This window comes from Heteronotia binoei, chromosome 7, assembly GCF_032191835.1.
Source record: "Heteronotia binoei isolate CCM8104 ecotype False Entrance Well chromosome 7, APGP_CSIRO_Hbin_v1, whole genome shotgun sequence".
Taxonomy (NCBI): Eukaryota; Metazoa; Chordata; class Lepidosauria; order Squamata; family Gekkonidae; genus Heteronotia; species Heteronotia binoei.
Window position 1 is genome coordinate 89,293,832 of NC_083229.1, and position 24,962 is coordinate 89,318,793.

Here is a 24,962-nt window from a genome sequence, read left to right on the forward strand (position 1 = left end):
TTGACACATTAGGTTCATATGTAACTTCGTTATTTGAAAGACCTGTATAGTTCGGGATTATATCTGTAAATCCTATAAAATTTTGGAGTTGTATGTTCAGGAAACCATACTTCTACCTTAAGAGCATGGTCAAGTAAATGCATGAAGACAGACTCCCCTCGCCCTGCGTCAGTAAATACTTCTGGCTGAAAACACACACACACACACAGGTCAATTTAAAAAAATATTTAATGCTGCCAGAAATATAAAAAATACAATAAGAATGGCAGTACAAAGTATCTTCTAATGTAATCTCTTACATCTCTACAATTAATACAAGCATAAAACAATTAAGACATTTTTGTTTTGTTTTGCAACGTCTCTTGCTGGTGGTATACATCATTCCCTGGTTGGTGTTTACGTTGTAAACAGATACTTATGAGGCCACCTGGGTATTGCTCAGACCTCACTTTTGTTCTTGGCGAGGGGTCATGTCCTGCTTTGCATGCCAATAGTATGCAATTTATAGCTGCAGAATATTCACAAGTCTTGGAGAGTTAGGTGTCCGTCATTCTCTGCCTACAGACACACAACGTAAAAAAGTCACAGGTTCAGTACAGTCAGAAGTATACACACTCAGGTTCTACAGTTTCACTTGGATTCAAGATTTGCGGTGGGGGGGGGGGTGGTCCTGTGTAATCTTTGTCAAATGAAGGACATCTTCCTAATAAGCAGTTACTAGCAGACACTATGTGTGCATGAACACTTCTTTGCCAGATACAAACACCATTAAACTAATCATTATGAAAGGTGCTAGGACATCAGCATTCTCACTGATGTCTTGTTTTAGACTGAATCAAGGAATAGAGCAGTTAGTTGACATCCCCTCTGTTATGATCACAAACCCAAAATAATAGGATTTCTGTTCCTCTGCTTGTACAACAAACCGTAAACCAAAGTTTAAGGTCTTTGGGGGGGGGGGGCAGATTCTGTACTGGATGCTACAATCTGCATTTCATATTGCTTGCATGAGTAGAGCAAAGCATAGGATCCAACCCAGAGTATCAAAAGAAACAACAATCACACTGATTTATTATATAGGCAAGGAAGTATTTAAAGCTTTAAAACTTTGGTAATCCATGAAGACGTGATTAATGTATTTTGAGTAAATTTTGCCAAAAAAAGAGCAAATTTTCAATTGTTCTATTAAGCTATGAATTTTGTTAGTCTAACACAACACCTGGGGAAATTTGCTATCAGTTTACCCAGAACTCCCAATCTTATTTTAGGAAGTAAGGCAGGTAAAGTGCAAAGGCTGATTATATCAACATAGTGCAGGGTACTTATTCCCTGTAGATTCTAGAGATGAGAGATGGCAATAAAGGCAACCCAAGGGGATTACTAAACATGAAGGCTTTATCAACTATATATTTCATTTATACCCTGCCTTTCACCAAAAGGAACCCAAAGCAGTTAATACTATACTGCTCCCCACCAATTCATCTTCACAACAACCTTGGCAGGCAGGTTAGACTGTGTGGCTATCCCCAGATTACCCAGCCAGATTCTGTGGCAGAGTGTGGATTCAAACTTGAGTCTTCCAGAACATAGTCTTGACACTAACCCCATACCACAACGGCTCTATTGAGGGGGCAGGGCCAGCACTATCCATGTAACAACTAAGAACCACCTACAGAAATGCAAATCCACCAAGTTTGTTGACAGTGTGAACCAGCAGTTTTGCAATGTTCACTCAACTCCAGTGGAAAATCAAACATCTCTGCCCCAACATGCTAGTCAGTACACAGTATCTTGTAACATGCCTCTAATGCAGCAATCTAAACATGAACATTAATTGACCAGTGCAACACAGGGTCTCAAGCCTTCACTTTTAAAAGAAATTGATTTTGTTTCATGAATATTATAGCTTGCATTAATCTACATACAATTAATGAAAACTATGCAGCAACTACTTTTTTGGAAGATTTGTTCAAATTTGGTAGTAAATCCAGTCCGTAATCTATCCCTGAAGCTGATTTATGCTTTTCATCTGTATGTAATAAATAGGATTTAATAAAAACTGGGGAAAATACTAAGCAGTAAGGATCAGATCATAAGGCTCACAACACAGTCATACTATAAGACTTCTTGGTTTGGGGGAAGGGAGAAAATAGGCATTTCTCTCTGCAAGTGCAAGAAACAAGTTACTTAAACTTGACAGGGCTAGCAAAACCTTCCAGGATACCTTATCAATTGATACTGGTAGATGAGAGCACTCAAGAGTTCAAACCCAATTAAAGACAGGTGCAGACCTGAAAGCCTTGACCATCTCATCTAGAGACAACAGCTTGGAATGTAACCTTTTCTTCACTTGCACAGGGTCTGTGTGTGTGTGTCAGTGATTTTTTCCCCCTCCCCTTCACTGCAGCCCTCCCACTTCAACTCCCATATTCCTGGGGTCCATAATTTCAGGAGACAAAGATGACTACAGTGAGAGGGAAGAAACTGCCATTTATATCATGCAGCTCCACTCATCCTGCACGTAATCCAAACGGCTTGATTTTCTACTGTGATATGACTCTTCTGATAACAAATTCTGATCAGTCTTAATTAAGCAGCACTTTTTATTGTTTCTTGCCTCATTAAATACATTTGAGGGTTAGGTACACATTCAAACTGAGATATGAGTTATATAGATCCTAAATATGACTCTTCAGATAACAAAGAACAAGTAACATATTTAGCAAAAGATGAAAAAAATCAGTGCCTCCTGTCTCTTTACAGTAAATGACTATAAACAAGCAAGTGAATTCAAAAGTGTTGCTTCACTGCGCAAAGAGGAATCTGCTGAACACAGGGGCTCAGTCTACAGTTATTTCCAAGAAGAAAAAGGTCTTCACCAAATCTTAGCAACAGAAAGGCTAGAATGCAGAGGAAGATAGGCAGCCAAGAAGGAAATGAAGACTGCATTTCAGCAAAAAGGCAATCAGTTTCAACTGGAATTATTTTATTTATGAAGTACAGCTTATAAGACACTTAATTCCCACACCAATGCACTCCTGATAATTTGGTGCTACACAATTTTGCTAGAAGTGGAAAATTTAAGACATTTAGAACACCTACACCATTTGTTTAACTGTAAAATAAGTGGTGTAAATCTTACAGCCCCTTAGTTCTGAAGCTGAGACAGTCTGATCACTAATCATAGCCAACCAACTACTTATGCCAAGAACCAAAGGCAGAATAACCTCAGCATTACTGTAAAATTTGTGTTCTGAAGTACTGAAATTACTGTGGAATGTTACTTGTATATAAACCAACTTTAATATACAGAAGAGTATGAGTACCCAACCATCCACCTCACTGCAGCCCCTCCTGATACACACAGCTTTGGGTCTGTAACAGTAACCCAATGTCTCTGGCAATGCCTTTTCGCCAAGTGGCTGTTGCCAAGTAGAACTTCTGCTAGCAGAATATTCACAGAATAATTTTAAGTTCTACCCGATGAAGTTCTCAGGGGGTTAAATCCAAATGACTGCTCACAATGTGGTCTTTCCCTGTCTCTCTAGTCCAGCCCACTGCGATCATCAAAATGCTGTTTCTTGGGTTGGGGAATTCTCAAGAACAGCATTCTTTACAATATGGGTATTTGCACTGGGAAAGGAAGCATTGGCCAAAATCATTCCCCCTCTGCTAGCGGAAGTAGTCTTTGGATCTCACAGGTTGCAAACAATTTCATGATTTAACCAGCAATGGATCTAGTATTATTCCCAAATAGGGCAGTGACCAGGAGTGGTGGTAGAAAGAAGAGCATACGAAATTGTCTTCAGTTGTCTTTCAAACTCAATTTTTTCTGTTCCTTTTTTTTTTAATACTGTATTGTAGCTGTGTGCTTTTTTGATGTGGCTTTCAGAAATATGAACAAATTTGTCATGTGCTGCTTAAATCCACTAGGAAGTATACTTTGAATGTTGCAATGAACAGGACTCAAGTCAAATCAATGAGAGACACAAAAAAGTTTTTGCATTTAATGGAATGTTTGAACTTTCACATAAACTATTAGCTTCCAACAGCAGCTGAAATTAACAAAACTTCCCCTCAAAATAGTCAGTTTTGAGATAGGGGACCAAGCTCCCAGACGTCTTATAAAAATGTAACATTTTCAAGTCTTTTTAAATAAAGAGAATGTTAACTACAGGCATAAATACATGAATGCAACTTACAGAGTAGAAATTGAGAAGTAGCCCTATCTCCTGACATCAAATTTCAGTGGGGCAATTTACTAATCATTACGTTAAGAATGGTGACATCTTGATGAAGGTCAGTGAATTTCTGAATCACTCCTGAAATGATGGGAATGGATGCACTGTTAACTGCTTTAATGTATATTTTGTTTGGGTCAGTGAAATTTGTACAAACCTGGCTTTCAAAAATACAGTTATCTACAAAAAGTATGATTAAATATAGATTTATAAAATGTATTTATGCTAAGTCTGGATCATATAAATGCTTAATAGCATATCACATACACATCACTGTAACTGCTTTGCATTCATAGTATGACACCACACTGTTTATTGCTTATATCAGATATGTGAGCTGGCAGAACACTGCGTCTACCCTAGATCTAGTGGAGAATCATTTTAATATATACACACTTGCTGAAGATGCATTTCAGATTACCTAATAAGAGTGTACAACTTTATTCCAGGTGGTAATTTGGTTTCAGAAGTACCTGCAATGAAAAGTCCTGAGACTGTGGTTTGTGATCAGTTTAATCACATGCCACACTTTACAAAATTACTGCACTGATCTTAGATGTGGGAATTTTGATGCTGCAAGTCATATCCCCCCACTGGTGTGTTACCAGCATACTTGGTCTGCAAACCATGGCTGCCATTCTGCAGCCAGTAAACATGTGTAGAACTTAAGTATATATTGTGGGGCATAGGGTTACAACCTAAAGCACACACTCACATAAGGGAAGCTTGGAAGAAAAATTTGCAGCAACAGTACACTCCAATGAAAATGGCTGTACCAAACCCAAGCTTAGTGACAATAGGTTTCCAGTATAACCACCTTTTTCTTTTTCTTTCAGCCTCACTCAGCCTTTGTTTCATCTGCTGCACCTTCTGTGCTGTGTTAGCTTTTCTGTCCTCTCTCAGCCGTTTCCGAACAGCACTACAAAAACAAAAAAGTTAGTCAGTTTTATTTATACTTCTAATCCACCTTTATCCTAAAGGTGCAGAACAGGTAGCAAAACTCAAACAACAACTTGATCAACTGATATTTGTACTCAGTGAGCTGAAGTCAAAAGGTGCCCATCACACAGCACAAAGTACATACACTAGCAGAAAAACACTTCTGTTAGCGAGAGGAGGAAGAGCTTTCCCAGTCCCCCCTCCCATGTAGCCAAAGCCCATGCTCCAGAGCACAATTTCAGCAAGCTCATGAGCTGCAGGAGGAAAGAGGCAGAAAAGTCCCATTCCATAAGCTTCATTTCCCTTGCATTGTTTTAGATCTAACTCAGTGTATTTCACAGCAAGGTTGCATTATATCACCTTAATACTGGTCATTAGCCAGCCCAGCCAACAAAGTCTCTCAACACATCTGGACAGTACTCAGACTTCAACCAGTCCCACAATTTGAAGAAGAGGGATATCTTTCAAGAGCAGCTCTCTGCATAGGCATGCAGAGGGGAAAATTACAATCTTTTCTAAGTTGCTGTATGCATGCATTTGTATAGGCAAAATACAACCATAATTTATAAATGCAGGAATCCCTCAAAAACAAATGTGTAGATGTCTTTTGCACTTTGTAATTAGGAACATAAAGCAGCTAAAATTAAAATGCAATGTATGTACATATACAGGTGAGGAGTCTGGAGCATTTGAGCCAAGTTGTTTTAAGTTTCTGAGATAACAATGAGTACCTGGGAAAAATAGAAGTCAATGTGGAAAGTAGGACTATGGCATGTACTTTGCTGTGAAAAAAAATCTGCTTCTATACTGAAGCTTATACTAAATCATATTATGCAAATAATAAAAGTAAGCACCCTCTAAGTGTATTAATTTTACACATTTGGAGTAACGGCAATATTAAAGGAAGTAAAAAGAATGGTTAAGGTCAAATATCACAACTTTGTGAGACTGTTCTGCATACTACTATTATGCAAGCAGAAGCAAAGTTTTGTCATTTCAATTCGTTTGAATGCCAATTCATGCAAGTAGCAAACATAAATTTTTTACATGTTAAGGCACGTTCATCTAATACATGGATTACATGCCACACCCACTTCCTGAAATCCTTGCACTCCTTCTTGGGCTAAGTGGGGAAGAAGCAAGCACACAGACATATGTCCATCATCACACTGGAAGCACAGGGGGAAATTGCACAAACTTGCTGCCACATCACAAATTGAGAATTTCTGCATACTGGCTATGTTGAACAGACTCTGAAAATTCAGATTTTAATTTTTTGATGATTATTAGAAGCATGGCTGTTGGTAAGTAATAGGCAAGGGTTAAGGTTAGGAGGAAAGTTATCTTCAAGTATCAAGACTGGGCATGTGGTCACAAGGCACAAAAAAATCTAACTCCTAAAGCCTAGAATCCAAAGTCCATTTCTGTATGAGAAAGTGACAAGCATATCTTTTTCTCTTCACAATCTGTCAACTGGCATTTCCTTCCATATAAATGGAATAATATGTGAATGATTCTGAAAATAAGGGCTGCATGCAATCTCAACAGCATTTTGCTTTCTTTATGATACAGTTAAGCTGACATGGTTCAGGACTGGCTGTAAACTTGGATGTAAGCCACAGCTATAAGTGGATCTGCACTAACTATGCTTTGACTAGAAACTTCTAGCTAACAAAACATCATCAAAGCTGTTTCCCCTTGTCTTTATTTACAAGACAACAGACAGATCTCCAGCACTATGATTTAGAATGGCAAGCTACACAGTGGTTTCATTGTGCCGTGGTTTCATCAGGATTAAAGGCTGACAAGCCACTCTTTTCTCTAACTGTTGTTGAGCATTTGCTCCAAACAGTATAATCACATATTTGTTTTGAGTGACACTTGTTTGATTTCATACTTTCGTACTAAAGGCTAGCTGTTTCTCTTAAAAGTTGGACATCTCCATGTTAAGCTAGTTCTGATCTGTCAAGTACAGAACTACCAAGTCTGCTCTCCCAATATGCAAAAAGAGAGAGATGAAACTTCCAGAAGTCTTCAAGAATAGTCCAAGAGAGTGCAGTATAGTAGTCAAATTCTCAAAGTTCGAAAAGAAAAAAGCATGACTGACTGTTTAGTCCATATATAAAGAACTGCTAGATTTCAGGTTCAACAAATGAAAAGGCTCGCTAGTCAGTTTTTAAGCACTTAAATAGAAATGATGCTCACATGTCAGCACTTGCATCAGCGGTATTCTGAACTGTAGAAGTCAGCTCTGCATCTATGAGATCTTCAGTTTGTTCCTGATTTTCAAATCCTACACTGTTCCCATTGTACTTCTCTGCTGGAAGTCTGGTTCTGTATGGAGGAGAGTGTTCAGAACTTGGTGCTTGGTCCTCCTTTGAAAGTTCCTTCCATTGATTCTGAATAAAAAGAAATTTTTATTAATTTTATTAATAAAAAGTTTTATTGAAATTTTCCAGATCAGAATTTCCCTCCCCCCCACCCTCCCTTCATGCTAGCAGCTGGGTAAACTATAACAACTTAAAATTAATAATTAAAAGATCAAGTTGCAGCACATGGGGAAAAAATCTAATTTGAAATGTAATTAGATATGGTTTGGTTTTACAGACGAAAAAATTTAAAAAGTGCCTGTTATGTAAAAGGTGTCATCTGATCACAGAAGAGCTATTATATACTTCACTGCATGAGAAAGTTCAGAGTGCATCCAAAGATGACGATCTGCTTTTGCAAGCAGAGGCATATGGAATCTGACAGAAGCCACTTGGGATAGCACTGCAAACTCTTTTAGTAGCATTTGTTGTAAGCATTTGCGGGACAGGCAGAGCACCCCCCCCCCCAACTTCTTTGGATCCAACTCCAGCTCCAATCACACTGAGATTATTTTCATTATTTTACTTCAACAGCAGCAGAGACTCAAGGCAGATTACACAATGAAATAGAGTTTCTGTCACCATTTTGTGATGACTCCTGTAAGAAATTCTTGCGACAAATGAACATTCATGGAAACAGTTTTATAGCATAAAATCCATAGTTTTGAAATCTGCCCTGGTTATTCAAGTGTCAAAGAATCATACACCACTGTTTTATAACACATAAATACTGCAGTTAATGTTAGAAACTCACTCAAATTCCACAGAAAAATCAGTAACGAGTATATTGAAGTACAGTTTCAGAAAAGCAATGTCTTTGCTTTTTTGCTTCTCTTTGCATCACACTTATGGGCATAGACCATCAAGCTGACCTACCTTTCAAAAGGAAAGAGCTGAGCACTGTTGTAATAAAGGTTAAGCTCAGGTAGCTGCTATGCAGAACTCAAGAAAAGAACCCTTCTGATGAAGACAGAGGATGCTGTGACAGCTCTGGTGGAATGAACCCCCAATGTCCCAAGAAAAGGCTTGCAGATCCATGCACAACAGAGCTTAATGTGAGCCAGTGGCTGAACCACTGTAAGGACATCCAGTAACCCTTCTTTGGGCCTACCAAACACCACAGGTAGAAGGTTGGACTAGGAAGAAGGCAAGAAGAACCAAATATTGATTGAGATGAAGGTAGAAAATTAACATCTGACTGAAGAATCACTTTGTCCTTGTGCACACAGAAGGAAGAACAGTCTGAGCATAGAACGCAGAGTTCAATGCCAAACAAACTGCCATCAGGAATGACAATGAAAGGAGCTGTACATCATATGTGACCCAAGGCTTAAACAGCTGAATTTGGACAAGCTGCAGATCTCACAATGGCATGAATGGCTTGACTGGAGGATGGAGCCAAACAAGGCCACTGAAGAATTCCTTCAGTGGAGGTTGAATGAAGATGTAGTAGCTTTGTATGAGAGGTTAAGAAGTAGAAATGGGAGCCACGTGTGTCCTAAACAGTGAATGTCAAAATCCTAAAGTGAAAATGCAGTAAGTACTCTAAAACAATGTCAGAGGACAGATGGATGGGTCCCCTCCCAGTTCTAAAGTAAAGACAGTAAGCTGCTTCAATTTACACTCATGGAATGATCTGATAGAAAGTTTAAAGGTAAATAATCAAGAAGGACCTATTTCAAAGTTGCTGTTTGGTAGTACCCAGGGCTCTTTTTCTAGCAGGAGCTCATCTGCATATTAGGCCATGCCCCCCTGATGTAGCTAATCCTCCAAGAGCTTAGGGGGCTCTTAGTATGGGGCCTGCTGTAAGCTCTAGGAGGACTGGCTACATCAGGGGTGTGTGGCCTAATATGCAGAGAAGTTCCTGCTAGAAAAAGAGCCCTGGTAGCACCTATGAAATGACTAGGTTCAGGGGGTCTGGATGTAGATCTTGTGTTGTTGGGGCAGGAGAAAGCCCCTTTAAACAGCTGAGCTGCATGGAGTGAACTACTCTGTGTGGCTCAGTTTTTTCTGATAGAAATAGCTGAGCCACAGGGGGCAGCCAGCCCCACAGTTCAGATGTTTAGAGTCTGAAACAACTGAGTCACAGGAGCAGGCTGCTTTCATGGCTCAGTTATTTTGGGCATGAACCTCATGAACCTGGTTCAGTTTGTATGCAAGCTTACTGGGTTCATGGTTTGGTTCATGATTCGCCCACAAACTGAACAGGATTTTTGTGGTTTATACACATCCCACCTTACTACAGCTCTCATCCCACATAACTTTGAGACATGCAGGCCTCATAAGTAGTAGCATTGCTTTTTTGATGGTGAAAATGGACCCCTTCCTCACGTTTTCACCAGCGGAAAGGCTGGATGGTTCCAACCCAAGATGCTGGACCAAGAAACCTTAACATAACAGAAGGATGCTAGAAGGGCTAGAGCTAGACAACTAAGCAACAAAAAGTAACCTAAATGTTCCCACATTTTACCAGGTGTTTCATATGTGCTGCACTGTAATTTGACACTAATCAGAAAGGAGGAAGATGAGGAAAGATCTGGTAATTACAGTGACTCTAAGGTAACTTTACATATCAGAATTATTCCATGTACTTGTCAAAGCTATACTCGCATAAAGTCATGGATAAGACAAGTGCAGACTACCAGCTACCATGCGTTTCTTTATTCTACATAATTATTTAATGTCCAACAATATAACATGGTTTTCAGTAAATTAGCAATCATTCAACCAGAAAAGGTCCAAGTATCACATGACAAAGAATAGTTTACTATTCCAATTGATATGCAAAACTGACTAAAGAACACCTTAATTTAATTGCCTGTTTAATTATATTACAAACATTTCAAAAAGTAAATTGATTCTAAACATTTACCTGTATAGTAGAATCACCCATTATATATTTGGCCCCTTCTATTACAGCCATATATGAAAATCTTAGCTGATCAGGCGTCTGAATAAGTCCCATTCGGTATTTTCTCATATTTAATAATACTTGTTTAATGTCTACAGAAAATGGATCTTTTTCCATCTGCAAGAGAAAAATATCATTAGCTGTAGTGACAGATCAGGAACATGGAAGCTACTTTCAAATCAAGTTATTTGTTCCTGTATTTCAGTTAATTATGTTATACAGGGTTGCCAGGTTCCACTTCAGGCAGGAAATTTACCAACCCTACGCAGGCCGCCTCACTGCTTCTCAGGTGAACAGCAGAAGAAAACTGGGGCTGAGAGAAAATTGGGGGGGGGGGGCAACTGCTACTGTCAATAGAACTGTTTTGATGCAACTGGAAGCGACATAATTTAGTCACCAGCAACATTCTAGCATTCAGTCAGAACTCAATGGTTGCAGGTGACATCACTTCTGGCTGCAGGAGAAGTGATGTCATTGTGTTGACAACAATGTCATTACATCACCAGTAAAGGGCCCATGCCACAGGTCAGTCTCCCACTAGCTGCCAACTGCATGCTGGCAAACCTTTACTTAATATCAAAATATGCAATGTTTAATTAAATAAAGACAGTTGGACTGTACTGACTCACTTCCAGTATCATTGGTAGAATACTGAACCATTTAAAATGCTTCCGAAGGAGACCAAAACCTCAGATTTTATACCCATATAATCCAACTTCCAGAATCTCTGAAATCGGTACATTTTTGCTTTCTCCTTGAAACTCAAGATATCAAGCCTTCTTGTAAGCAGCAAGCACAGAAAGGATAGACTAGTGAAACACAAGAGTTTTGCCTTCATGTTCTTGAACAAGCCTCATATTGGTTGAAGCAGTATTTACAGCAAAAGCTTACACAACACAAGTTGTAACAAGACAGAATGTACCTCTTGCCCTCACTTCTGTGGCCTTTTCTTATCTCCTCCCAAGGGTGTCATTGGAATGATATTCACATTATGCTTACAGTAAAGAAAGTGCATCATATGCCTGCTGAGGAACTCTGGACTTTAATTTGTTCCAGTATTGCAGAGGGGAGGGAGGGATGAGAAAATGGGACAACTTATGCTATTTTATATTTACAGTGAGAATTCAGTTATTCAGCAATAGATTCCCTCCCTCCAAAATGAAACCCTAAATTTTGTTTGCTCACTGAAGTACCTGAATGGCATGTCTTGGGTTTGGAGACAAACTTACCAGGACAAGACACGTATCTACCAATGAAAATGTACCAGAACGCCCTATTCCAGCACTACAGTGAATGACTGCAGGCCCATGTTCAGGGCTCAGAGATCCAGATTCTCTGACTTTAAACAAGAAGTTGAGGAACGAAGCTGGGGATTCAGGAACTCCAAAATCTGGCCATGTAGTATAATGAAAATGGAATATCATCCTGCACTCTCCATTCTAAGCAGAAAAATAGACAAGATAAAAATTGGAGAATTCAATGGGATACATTCCATTCCATACATTTGTACTCAAAATGCAATGTTTTCAGCAATTACTATGGAAGCCTTGGCTGTAGCTCACTTCTTTTTGCACAGTGCGATTATATTTCACAAAAGCAAAGCTTTCCTATGAAAATGGCAGGGGTTATGTTGGTAAATGCAGAGCTGCTAGTTTTAACATTAGTGTAACTTTTGCTAGATTTCTTGATTCCCATCCATCTCATTTATTTCCTACTTCCAACAGCCCTGAAAACTTAACTGACAATAGCCAAAACCTACAAACACAAGAACTGTCTAAAAGCTATCCTCCATTCTCCTCCTCATAAACACCACCAGTCAATGGACCTATACTTCGCCAGCTGATGCAGCTTTGTTCTCCATATGTTAAGGCAGAACTGAATGGAATAATATATGAATACTCTTTTGGAAGTAGGTAAAACAAAATCTTAAAAAGCAGCAGGGTCTAATGCAGGAGGAGAAAGTCAATAGCATGTTCTTTCCCCATACAAAGCAAAGATGTACATTTGTTTGTGCCCTCTGTCTCCTATCATACGAAAAAGAAAGAAGATGCTGTGGTACCATTAAAGATGCTGTGGTACTGTTAAGGGGGAAAAGTGATTACAGTGATAATGAAGAACGGGCAAAAAGCTACTTTCCCACTGCTTGGAGAGTCAATAGCTGCTTCCTCCAGTTCACAGATACAAGCATAACATCCAGAAGAAAAAGTTAAAGCAAGCATACCCCATAAGCAGTTCTGCTGCTCCAAGTTTTAAGTATATCTTAACTCTGATCATACCCCAATTAAATAATCTTTCCTTCCTTTCCCATCATCTCCCATTTAAGCCTATATCACAAAGATGCAGTTTTGAAGTACACCTGATGGAAACAACACAAATTGGTTAGATTTGAGGTATGACTAACTCAACCTTTCATTCCCTTAAACACCATTTTAAGGAGTTTGTCCACTGCTCTTAGTGTAGATAAGTAATGGGACCAACAAGGACTTGGCGGGGATCTCATCCCCCCCAAATCATGTCCTTTTTCTGTTCCCCAGAAACCCCCATTTCCTCTCCTGTTTCCCTGCTTCTTCTTTTCCTTTTCATTCACCAGTAAAGCTGTTATCTTCCCCCACTCCCACTTAAAGCTTTTCCTTCTTTTCCCCCTACTCAGGAAAAATCTCTCCAGTTGGTGTGGTACCAACTGAGCTTGGCCAAATTTTGCAGTGAGGAGCCCGTAAGAATTTGCAGGAGTTTCTTTTCAGTTCTTACCCAAATTTTCCAAAGGAAAATTTGAATAAAGATTTCCAAAGGAAAATTTGAATAAAGATTCTGGAGAATGAAGAAAACACCCCCCCCCCCCCAAAAAAAAATCCCCATTTTTCTTCCAGGCCCTCACATCTGTAGTACTAAAATCCTACCCCCATTTTAATGTAGACCTTTAGCTAAATTTTTGTTAACCTTGCATGTCTGCGGCTTTTTTGAGAAAGGTTCAGGGGTAATATTGGTACTACAATTCAAATGACTCTTGCTTGGTTATGCAAAAAGTTAGCCTTCGCAGCAGAATCAAACCCTACAGCTTCTATAAACACAAGCAAAAGCACACAAACACTGATCAGTTCTACTTTCCTCTTTTCCAGTTATAAGACTCCCAAAAGCCAGTGCTTGAAGCTGGGAGACATAATGTCAAGACGTGAAAGGGGCTGCAGCGAGAACGTGGATCAGGTAGAATTGCCTCTCCCGCCTCTTACACCAAAAAAAAGTTTCCTCTATCACAAATGCAACTCCAGCAGCAAGGCCAGTCCTAAGGTGTGCAGCACCCCAGGTATACCCGCTGCCCCAATGGCACCTGCTGCCTGCAGGCAGAGTACGGCAGGGAGAGCACCCGGGAAGGGAGGCAAAGGTGTGCAAGCCACCGAGCTGGCTGGCTTCGCTATGCCTCCATTCCAATTGGAAGGGAGGCGGAATGAAGCCAGTGGCTATGTCAGCAAAGCCAGCCAGCCACTGTGCAACTGAGGCATTTGTCTAGGGCACCAGGAGGGAGGGAGCACCCAATCTGCCCCCCCGGCCCGGTGCCCTAGGCAAATGCCTAACTTGCCTAGTGGCAGAGCTGGCTGTGACCAGCAAAATGAACAATAGGCAGTTTTGCTGCACTCCCTTTCTTACTGCTACTTGTTCTGCCTCATGGCATTTTGTCCAAAAGATCCCCACCCCCCACCCCCAAATCTCTCAGTACTTGCTTTTCAGAGATATCAGGGGGTTGCTGGGAGAAAGGAGAAAGTGGGAAGATCCTCCTCCACAAGGATTTTGTGCCCCCATCACACCCATTCTGTTACGTTTTCAGAACTGCATGGGAAAGTTGCAGAAATAAAAGCAAAATAAAAGGTAAAAGTTGAGGTCAAAGAAAAAAGCTCATGCCTTTCTTTATTCTAAACAAAGGGTAAGTCATGTTCTCCAACTCTATGTTGGAGATGATTAACATTAGCCAAGAAGAGGGAGCAATCTAGATCCCACATCAGTGCACTGGTGGTTAACTCTTTCATCACATAATTTCCTAACAGAAAATAGCATCTTTGGGCTGTTATTAGTCATGGGGGGGAGGGGAGACAAGCAAATACTTCCTGTCTTTTTATCCTGGTGGTGAAAAGTGCCGTCAAATCACAGCAATTTATTGTGATCCCATGGGGTTTTGAAAGCAAGAAACATTGTCTGCCTCTGTGTAGCAAACCTGGACTTACTTGGTGGTCTCCCAATCAAATACTAACTAGTGCTGACCAGCTTAGCTTATGAGATCTGATGAGACTGGGGTAGCCTGGGCTATTCAGGTCAGGATCCTTTTATCCTATCAAGGCAAATATCAGAAACTGGGGTGGTAGATGTCTCACAGAGAAACTGCATGCTCCATGGCTGCTTTTTAACATTAAAGTAAATGTCAGATGATCCAAACTTTTCATGATGCTTAACATCACAATCACTTCTTTCTAGCCCTTGGAGAGAAACTGCAACAGGAAAACAGACAGATAATACCACACATTTTACAAAAACACTATGCTTTTGAGGAAAAAAATCTTACATTGATACTTTCTAGCTGAAGTTGTCGCACAGTATAGTAGGATTTGACATCTTCAGATTTTAGCCTCACACAAAATCCTGTTTCTTTGAACATCATTATGTCCTCTTCTTTTCTAGGCCAGTACTGAGCACATTTTACCTAAGTTGTAAAATCAGAAAATTACAATAAAGAATTTGTCAAATAAAATATGTCATACGTATATATTAATTCACAGCAAAAGAACATCTCAGAATACAGTAAGCCCAAGCAGCAGTATTGTTTTTTAGGGAAGAAATCTCAATCTATATCTAGGATGTAGTAAAAGCATTATATTTGGATGATCTACCAAAAAGACAAACATTGTTGTTTAAAACACAAGTTGTTTATATAACAGGATATGCACACATACTGCATATTCACCAGCACATACAGGAATTCTTAATATACCATTTAGTTATATTTTGTAATGACATACTCATCACTTACATATACTGCTATAACCAGACAGTCATATGCACTGACCATTCTCCACGTTCTTACAAATCTCTAAGTAGCTGCAAATATTGGAGATTGTGCTACACTACCCTTTATTAGCATTAGCCCTTACATTTTATGAACTTCTGTAGTTCCAAAAGTATTCAAATATGATCTCAAAAATCTATTAAGCATGCTGGCTTTGAAGTCACTGGAATGCTCAAGCTCATACCTGATGCTAATTGAATTGAGTGCTGTTGAGTTGTCTGTTTATAAAATGTTTTTATTGTATTTTATTGTTTTATCATATGTTGTACTTTGCCCTGAGCCCTATGGAGAATGGGCAAAATAGAAATATACTAAAATAAATAATCAAGTCCATTTCTTATGCAACTTACCGAATCTTTCTCAACAATTCTGTTTAACATGACAACTGCTTTGGTCTTCTGTTGCCATACCATTAACCAGAAATGGCAACATGTATTAGGAAGTGGACCCTGAATGAATAAACGAGAGAAAGGGGACAGTCCATCATTGACTAAACACAGAACTGAATCTCTATGTATTTTCTTCCTCTCTGCTCTCAGTGTAAGAATTAGATTACAAAATATGGGACAATACAGCATCTCAGTTGTGCAAGGTTGTATGGTTGTGAACATTTCTGTTTTGGGGAAGGGGGAGGAAATCTGGGGTCACTAATTTTTGTTTTGAATTGTAGAGCCAGTTTGGTGTAGTGGTTAAGTGGGTGGACTCTTATCTGTGAGAACCGGGTTTGATTCCCCACACCTCCCCCTTGCAGCTACTGGAATGGCCTTGGGTTAGCCATAGCTCTCACAGGAGTTGTCCTTGAAAGGGCAGCTGCTGTGAGAGCCCTCTCAGCCCCACCCACCTCACAGGGTGTCTGTTGTGGGAGGAGAAGATATAGGAGATTGTAAACCGCTCTGAGATTCTGAGTTCAGAAAAAAGGGCGGGGTATAAATCTGCAGTCTTCTTCTAGGTCTTTATACTACCTAGTATCCTGGAAAATTTCTGAACCTCCAGGAACAGATAGTAGGGGGAGGACTGTAGTGGAAGTTGAAGGTGTATAATGTAGTGTTACATGCAACTCCACACATGACCTTTCAGTTCCTCACCTGTTCATGCAGGAGGCTACTTATTCTCTCCTATGAGAAAGGGAAGCCTCAATGTAAGCTATGGAACTACTTGTATGTCCAGAGAGTTGTGCCTTCACAGGCATAGAAGACAACAATATTTTCCTGCTGAGTTCTGGAATATGTTAAACTAGGGCTGTCAACCTTCTGGCCTGCTCAGGGCTTTAATCAGACGTTCTGGGCCCTTTTCTCCCCCCTCCTGTCCTTACCCTTTGAAGCTCTGATGCTGCCAGAGAACATTTTCAGCTCCTTCTGTCTTGTCTTTGCTGGTTTGTGAGCTTGCAAAGCTGAAAGGAAAACACGGAACAAATTTCCCACTAAGGTCTCTGCACTCACAGATCTTTAATGGGAAATCCATTCTGTGTTTTCCTTGCAACTTTGTGCTGCAATGCATTTCAATGGATTGGAGCTAAGGCTGCGTTCTGCAGCTTTTAGCCTTTATGGCCAGCTGAAGCTTGTTTCTGATGAATGAACTGGTGCCTAGTGAGTACTCAAACCTGGGAACCCACATCCGAAGGGGGATATTATACTGGGGAGAACCATTGCCAATATGAGTAGACCCAGGGTGGAGGGAGCAGAAAGCAGGGTTTTAAATGGCTCCGAGCCTGAGGCTGCCTGCCCAGGAAAGGCCCTTTAAATAGCTGAGCCATGCACAGCAAACTGCTCTGCAGAGCACAGCTATTTAAAAGTTGTTTTCTTGGGCAGTCAACCCAGGGGCTGCCTGTCAAAGAAAGTCGCTTTGAACAGCTGAGCCACAAGAAGTAGGTTGCCTCTGAAGCTCAGCTGTTGCCAATTTTTGCTGTTGCCTATGTTAAATTTTTACGTGTTGTGAGCCGCCCTGAGCCACTTTGGTGGGAAGGGCGGGATATAAATCAAAATATAAATAAATAAATTTAAAGCGCAGACAGCATGTTCCCACTGCTTATTTGTTTACATCAGAAACAGCTGAGATCTGAGGGGGGGAGCCTGCTCCAGGGCTCATCTGTTTAGACACAAGACAACTGATCTGTGAGAGTAAGCCATCTCCCTTATAGCTCAGCTGTTTCAAGCACAAACCTCATGAACCTGGTTCAGCTTATATGCAAACCTGCTGGGTTCATGGTTTGCCTATGAACCACAAACTGAACTGCATTTTTGTCATTTGTGCCCATCTTTAGTCTCATCTTGCATGATGACAAGGATATTGTAATCACTGATCTCATAAAAAACTAACATAAATGAAGTCACCCCAGAAATTTCTGTGGAAGAGATTTAAATTCTGCTGAAACAGGGCTTTGGTAGGGAGAAAAAAATGGGGTTTTGTATCATATGCAATTCTGTGTTCATGAAAACTATTCTCAGTGCTTTTATTTTTTCTTAAGCAACACAGAATATATGCTATATTGCCTTCACATTTTCATAAAGTTACTATATGAACTAAAATAATTTCATATAATACTTTGAATTTGGTCAAATATCACATTTAAATCTAAAGCAACGTGTATCAGAACATGCTCTATTTAGGATACTGATACTTTTAAAGAAAGTTCTGGGGAAATTTGATTCTCATTTTCCTTTTAAAAATCCCATATTTGCTTATAACAAATTATTTGCCTGCCTCTCCTCCATATATAAGGTGGATTTAAATGTACTCCTCAAAATCCAGATAAATATTCCAGTCTTAAATCTTGAAAATCATAGGCATCAAACAGCTTTCAGGCTAAAAACCTAGAAAAATTCAAGGCCATGTGCATTTTTTTTAACTATCAGTTAATTTCAAAGCAGCAATCACATACTCCGCTCCCAAAAAGAAAAGAAAGTAACACAGGAAAACTATATAGGCTTGCAGTGTTAGTACCGTTCCATATCTTTCAAGTATCCAAAGACAATTTTTAATACTCAGATGGGTAGCTCTTTAAAAAAACTCCACTATTCTTACCAGACCTTTTTAGTTAGAGAAGAATACCACTATTTTTCCTAAACAATTATTCTATACTTAACCTGAATCAAAGTTTACTAAGATTTGTTTTTTTTCTGACAGGGATTGGACAAGTGAATATGTAAGGAAGCATAGAATAACTGAACATATGAGTGTCTTTCCTATTGAGTAATCATCAGCAGCCACAGTAAGCAGCTGGAAAAGGAAGGAGAGACTACTGTTGTCCTCTTCTCATATGGCAAGAGCCAAAATAAAAACCCATTTTGTTCTCCCCACCAAAGCCCTCTTTACATTTGACAATGGAACTGCTCCCAACAGGGCTTTACAGCTGAAGAGCGACATTATTCATGCACTAACTGTTAAAGTTTACAACCTTAAGCCTAGGAGTTACTATCAGTGTGAGCCTCTGGTTCAGAACCTTGTTGCTTCAGGCAATGTAGACAGTAAGTTTCATTTTGCCAGTCTGGTCTACCCTGGCATAAATCTAGATAGGACAGATAGTGCATGTCTATGAAGCTGGTCTCAGTAGCTGCCTGTATTATGCAGTCATTGGCATAAGCCTAGTCCACTGAGCTACCTCATTTGCCCATGATTAGAACCAGTTTTCTGCACCAAGGTAACCACTACTTTAGGCCTCCAAGGAAAGTAAGAAATCTTACATCATTTTATTTTGACACAGATTTAGCATGATCTCTATCTTCATTACACATTTGCTATATAATACTTTAATCCAGTACTTTAAAAACTGATTAATACTTACCTGTGTTAAAATATAATTTCTTTGGGCTTCTTCATTAACCACCAAGCTTGCATTGATGTAATCATTGTCTGTATTCTGCAGTACGACTCGACTGTGATCATCTTGAAATAAATATATCATGAAAACACTAAGTCTTACAACTCCAGTAGTAAAAGTTATTGTACTGCAGATGGATTTGTATATAGTAATAGTCTCTTAAGGAACTGATGTGCTGTATTTTGATACTAACATTGAAGTACTGTGTAGTGATACATAATGACCCTATTCTGCATACCTCCTTACCAAATACAGCCAACAAACAGTCCAAGTTTTCTTTTATCAAGCAAAAATGTCTTATTTTTTATTTAACACTTTGAGATTAAAAGAAAACACTATTGAAAAAGATAGTAAGAAATACAAACTCTTTTTTAAAAAAGCTCTCCTGAAGCAAGGCCACTTGACATAAACACAAGTATCTGAGCCCGTGGGGGGGCAGGATATAAATAAAAATAAAATAAATAAACTCAGCAGCCAAGTGACAGCTGTTGTTCATATAAGCCAGGGCTCTACAAATCCCAGGTGCCAGTTTGCCATGGTGCCTAGAAATTTCATTGTGAAACAATGTTTTCAACAGTCATTTATTGTAAGTGCCTCCTGGTGATTCTCAGTAGAAGTACAAACCTTATTTAGGTGAGGGATAAAAGATTGCTTTTTGTTGTGATGATATCCAGGATTACTCTTATGTTCATTTATATACTACAACACTTTTATCATAGCTTTACAAAAATGACAAGAAAACTGTAAAGAAGTTAGGATCAAGTTTTGTGGTAGCACTCACTATAAACCATGGCAACTAAAATATAAAACCACAAAGGCTGAAAAATAAGCTGGGCTCCTACATTTTTGGGGTAGCTAGTAAAGCCGAAGAAAATTTATCATGGCCTGATCTAAGCCATATGTATCCATACACGAATGACATTTATTATATTCAATTTTTATACCACCCATTCCCTGAAGCAGAGCTCAGGGCAGTGAACAACAAACCACTAGAAACCAACATATCCTAAGAATAAGAACTTTTAAACTGCAATAAACATTCACATAGCATTCAATTTAAACAGATGTTGGTAGAAGCTTCGTTTGGTAGCATCTTGCAGGGAGGGAGGGCATAAGAGTACCAGCCAGATGGATGCTGTCGCTGTCCTCAACCAAATGCTTGGTGGAACATCCATGCTTTACCGACTCTGCAAAACAGTATTAAGTCATGCAGGCCATAGATATTACTCACCAGGAAGTTCTACCAGGTTAGGACCACGGCACTAAAAGCCTTGGCCCTGGTCAAGAACAGCTGGATATCACTAAAGCCAGGACCACAAGCAAGTTCTTATCAGCTGAGCTCTTTGGGGGTATACTAGGAGAGATAGTTCTGAAGATATGTGGGTCCCAGACTATTAAGGGCCTTAAGGTAAGCACCAAAACCTTGGACCTGATCTGGTGCTTAACCGGTAACCAGTGCAGCTCGCACAGTTTGAATGTGCGCTATTTGCGGGGTCCCTTTAAGGACCCGCACTGCTGCATTCTGGACCAGATGAAATTTCCAAGTCAGTCTCAAGGGTAGGTCCACGTAGAGTGAGTTACAGTGGTCCAACCTGCGGGTGACCACTGCATAGATTACTGTACGTTGGTCAGAGCAGGAGAGCTACCTGACTTGGCACAACTGAAAAATGCCAGCCTGGCAACATCAGTGACCTGGATCTCCACTGATAAGGAATCATGCTCAAACTCTTGACAGTTTGTACTAATGTCAAGGGCACATCGTCAAGCCAGGAGTTGGCATCCCAAACCTAAATCCTCCCTGCAGTCTCAGCGCTGTTTTAGCCATACCACATGACCACAACTTCCTAGCCATACCACAACTTTCTAACATGGTGAACTCCTCTGAACTAGAAATGTTTGGAGAAATAAAACTATTTGATGTTGCTATGCCAACTTCTTCATTATGCAAGTATGTTTGACAAAATTACCTCTGGAGGTAAAAGCTTACACAACACCACATTTGTCAGTTTAGAAGATGCACATTCTTGATAATATAACAACTTATAATTCCTTAAGGCAGGTCAGTATTATTCCTATATCACGGCTTGCCCATGACTACATAAATTAATTCACAGCTAAGGTGAAATTGGAGCCATTTTTAACAATGACATTACACCAATTCTCACCTTTTATGTGTGATACTAAAATTCACCAAGAATGGTATTTCTCACAACTCCTTTTTGTGAGTCTCTTACCCAACACACTAATACTTCCACCTGCACAAAACATTTCACACATTTTAAAGTAAGCAGTCATTTAGAAACAGGATACCAAATGTTCCAGTGAAAAAACAAAGCAAGCTCTTAAATATTATCTTCCAGGAAAAAAGGCCCTACAAAACAAGGTGATGCATGTGGGCATGTACAAAGAAACTTCATGTTGCATACACTTAGTTACATTTTTTACAGTAGCTCTCAAAACAGGTAGGGACAACTACTGGCCTTATATGTTAGCAAAGAAGAAGCAAAGACTGCTGAATATTTTCCTATCACACACAAACTTGCTTTAAATGTGCATAAAAATCTGGATAACACCAGGTTTGGACTCTTTGTGCACCTGATGTGCAAATGGGGGAAAGCATCAAGGGAGGAGGAAGGATTTTTGACACTAATGTAGGTATAGCCACAACCAAAGGATGACAGCTAGACAGAAGTGGACAACAAATACCTGCAACCCTCCCTTCCTTTTTTAGATTGAAAGAAGACTTCTCAAAACGATATGAACCAAGATTATGTTAAATAATGAATTGAAAAGGTTGTATTTTAAGTAACAGTTTAAAACTACTTGATTGCAACCTTCTTACATGAGCAACATTTGCCTCGCTGTAAAGTTGATGAAAAATACCGGAATGTAGAATTTTCTTTTTCTTCCAAGGCAATGAATTATGTATACTAGTCACCTTTTCCTCAAAGGTTAAAAGCTACTGAAAGCTTTGGTTCAGAGCTACCTGCTGTTTGTAGTCACAGTGTGGATAGGAATATTTTAATGAGCAACTTGCACAAACTCCAATGCATAATTTGAAGTCCAATTTTTTTTTATGTATTGAAAATTAAAATGTGGGTTACTTGAAAATAAGCAATTTACCATGCTTGGAAATGAAAGTGTTAATAGGTTCTCTTTTCATATATAAATTTATTGGAACTCAAATGTTTTTGCTGGACAGAAACCAAAACCTTTGTAAATACTACATGCCATTTGCCAACAGGAAAAACTTAAGATCTTGTTATAGTAAATCACACATACTGGTACTAGTGTTCTCGGAAAGATGATGTCAGCAAGCTCTTTTTAACCACTTAATCACCAAACAGTTACTGTTTGATTTCTTGCAGCAGACAACATTCTTGCCCCACTTCTGTGCTTCATCTCATAACATGAGACAAGCCAGCTTTCAGTCTAGTTTCTTCCAAGATATTCTACTAATAGCTATCAAAATAGAAAGGTTTTTTTTCCATAAAAACATTAAAGACTCATAGCTTGTTAAGCTATCTAAATTTCTATATTATTTACCTGAAGGGGACTTGAATGCCATCTACTCCCTGCCCCCAGTTAACAGAAATTTTGATTAATCCTCTTCTCAGTAATACTTACAGAATCTCAGGCACTCAAACACAGAACCTCCACTTTCCTAGACTGAAGTAGTCAGGCATAGGTTTGAGTAACAGGAAAATATTATAGTCTGCCTCAGGTGCCTAGTGTAATATTCTATTCATACTCCATAACCCCCCAAGACAAATAATGTGGGGACAGGGATAATGAGTTCCTGATTATTCAGAGGTTCTTTATTTTAGGGCACTTTAAGCTTCCCTCTCAGATACATACAAAATGAAGGCTGAAAAAATTATTATTCAAGTAGGAGACTAGGTAAACAGGACTTTCTAAAAAGAACTACAATTAAATTTTCAAATATACTAGCCTATGATCTAGCAAACAAGCACCCCAATCTGCAAATTATTTATCTTATAACAGTCCCAGAAAAATTAACAAGATTTTAGGAATATTTTATTAAGCGTATCTTTCAGATCTGCCAGAAAAACTCACTGGAAAACAACAGAAAATCACCCTACTGCCAACAAAGAGATTCTTAGTGGTCACTGTAACCTGGGATCCTCACTCCTCCCCCTTAGCTTAACTTTTTTTTTTTACTCTGTAAAGCTCAACAACTTTATTTCTTATTAAAAGCTACTCTCATTTAATCCTCCTAATAACTACCAAATAAATCAATTTGATTCAAACTGTCCTCTGGTGTGAAATTCAGACATATTATCACATCCACAATACACTTTTAAAAAGGTCTAGGTTCTTAGTGCATTTTATTGCTATAAAGTTTTCCAGTTTACAGGGAGGGAAACACCAATTCCCATTCTGGCTGTTTCAACTGCTGAGGTTGCTCCCTTCAAATACAGCACTGCCTATAGTCAGATGATCACAAATGAAGCTGTTTTATACCAAGTCTTACTTTATTTATTGTATGGCATACACCAAGTATTACCACTGGTTTATCAAGGCCAGTACCGGCTACTCTGACAGAAGCCTTCCTAAGTCCCACATAAAGGTCTTTGACATCCCCTATTACCCAATTCTTTCAACTGAAATTGGAGCCTGGGATGATTCGCATGCAAAGCAGATTCTCCAGCACTAAGCCACAGGCCACAGCTCTTCCACAGCAATAATGAATGGCACAGAAAAAAATTCCAAATGCTGTTTGGAAGACATCTAACCACCAGAATTTTCTTTCTCCTCTACAGACACATCCCCTTGACTCTTGCATTTGTTCTATTTTATGTCAACTATACTATACTAAGCTGTGAAAACGTAAGACGAAAAACCTGCTTCAGTGTGATCTAGTATGATTTCAAAGAAAATGGTAAACTCCTCCAGCATAAAAATTCAAAGGCACTCTTAACAAAAGAAGTTGTAGATACTTATCACAGAATAACCTATACGATTATTCTGGAAATCTGGATAAGAACATTTCATAGATGGAAGGCTGAGCTCTGCTATGTAAGAATACAAATAAATCTACAGGTGTCTATGTATAAAGAAGGCATTTCACATTTTATACACTAAGCCCTTGGCAAGCACACTTAAATCTCAGTTACTGAGGCATATTAGTATATGCAGGCTTCTGCAAGTCTCTGGTCTCAATGACTAGTAAATATCTTTTTAGAATGTCAAATCCTAGTATGCCATGAAGTTGATTCAAATAAATGAAAGTTTACTTACATGGACTAACATCTCTGTATCTGTTTCGATTTCGGTTTTCTGGATACTTTGCAACTTTATGTGGAAAATCCTTTGATTGGTTACGAATATCCTTAAAGAAAAAAGAGACAATTAAATGAAATCCTATTTACCCACTTGCAGTAAAATGTGGGCAAGCACATTAATCAAGATTTTGTTATTTTTTAAAGTCACTGCAGATTTTTCACTAGACTTGTTTTATTTCTTGGGTCTTACACTGAAAATACAATCACAAGCAAGCATTTACTCATTAATGAAGGTACTATACAGATTACACCTAAAAATAGAGTGACTACAAAGAATCCCAGGATGGTGGGAGAACAGAAACTCCACATCTGAGAATCTGTCTCTTCAG

At 39.1% G+C, this 24,962-nt stretch overlaps 1 protein-coding gene across 2 annotated transcripts in view; it reads right to left on the reverse strand.

Annotated features, from left to right (window-relative positions):
* Window positions 1-210: 210 nt before the first annotated feature.
* Window positions 211-24,962, reverse strand: part of PTPN2 (protein tyrosine phosphatase non-receptor type 2) — a 42,058-nt gene continuing 17,306 nt past the window's right edge. Inside the window, exons 2-10 of one of the 2 annotated variants that reach the window (XM_060244043.1) lie at window positions 24,590-24,680; window positions 19,292-19,392; window positions 15,861-15,959; window positions 15,010-15,147; window positions 11,690-11,899; window positions 10,422-10,577; window positions 7,386-7,579; window positions 5,059-5,160; window positions 211-558 (exon numbers count right to left, since the gene is read on the reverse strand). In XM_060244043.1, coding sequence (XP_060100026.1) covers window positions 537-558; window positions 5,059-5,160; window positions 7,386-7,579; window positions 10,422-10,577; window positions 11,690-11,899; window positions 15,010-15,147; window positions 15,861-15,959; window positions 19,292-19,392; window positions 24,590-24,680 — 1,113 coding nt within the window. In that variant the 3' untranslated portion in view covers window positions 211-536. Of the gene's footprint in view, window positions 559-3,993; window positions 5,161-7,385; window positions 7,580-10,421; window positions 10,578-11,689; window positions 11,900-15,009; window positions 15,148-15,860; window positions 15,960-19,291; window positions 19,393-24,589; window positions 24,681-24,962 lie in introns of those variants that run through there. The other variant, XM_060244041.1, reaches the window with a different exon arrangement.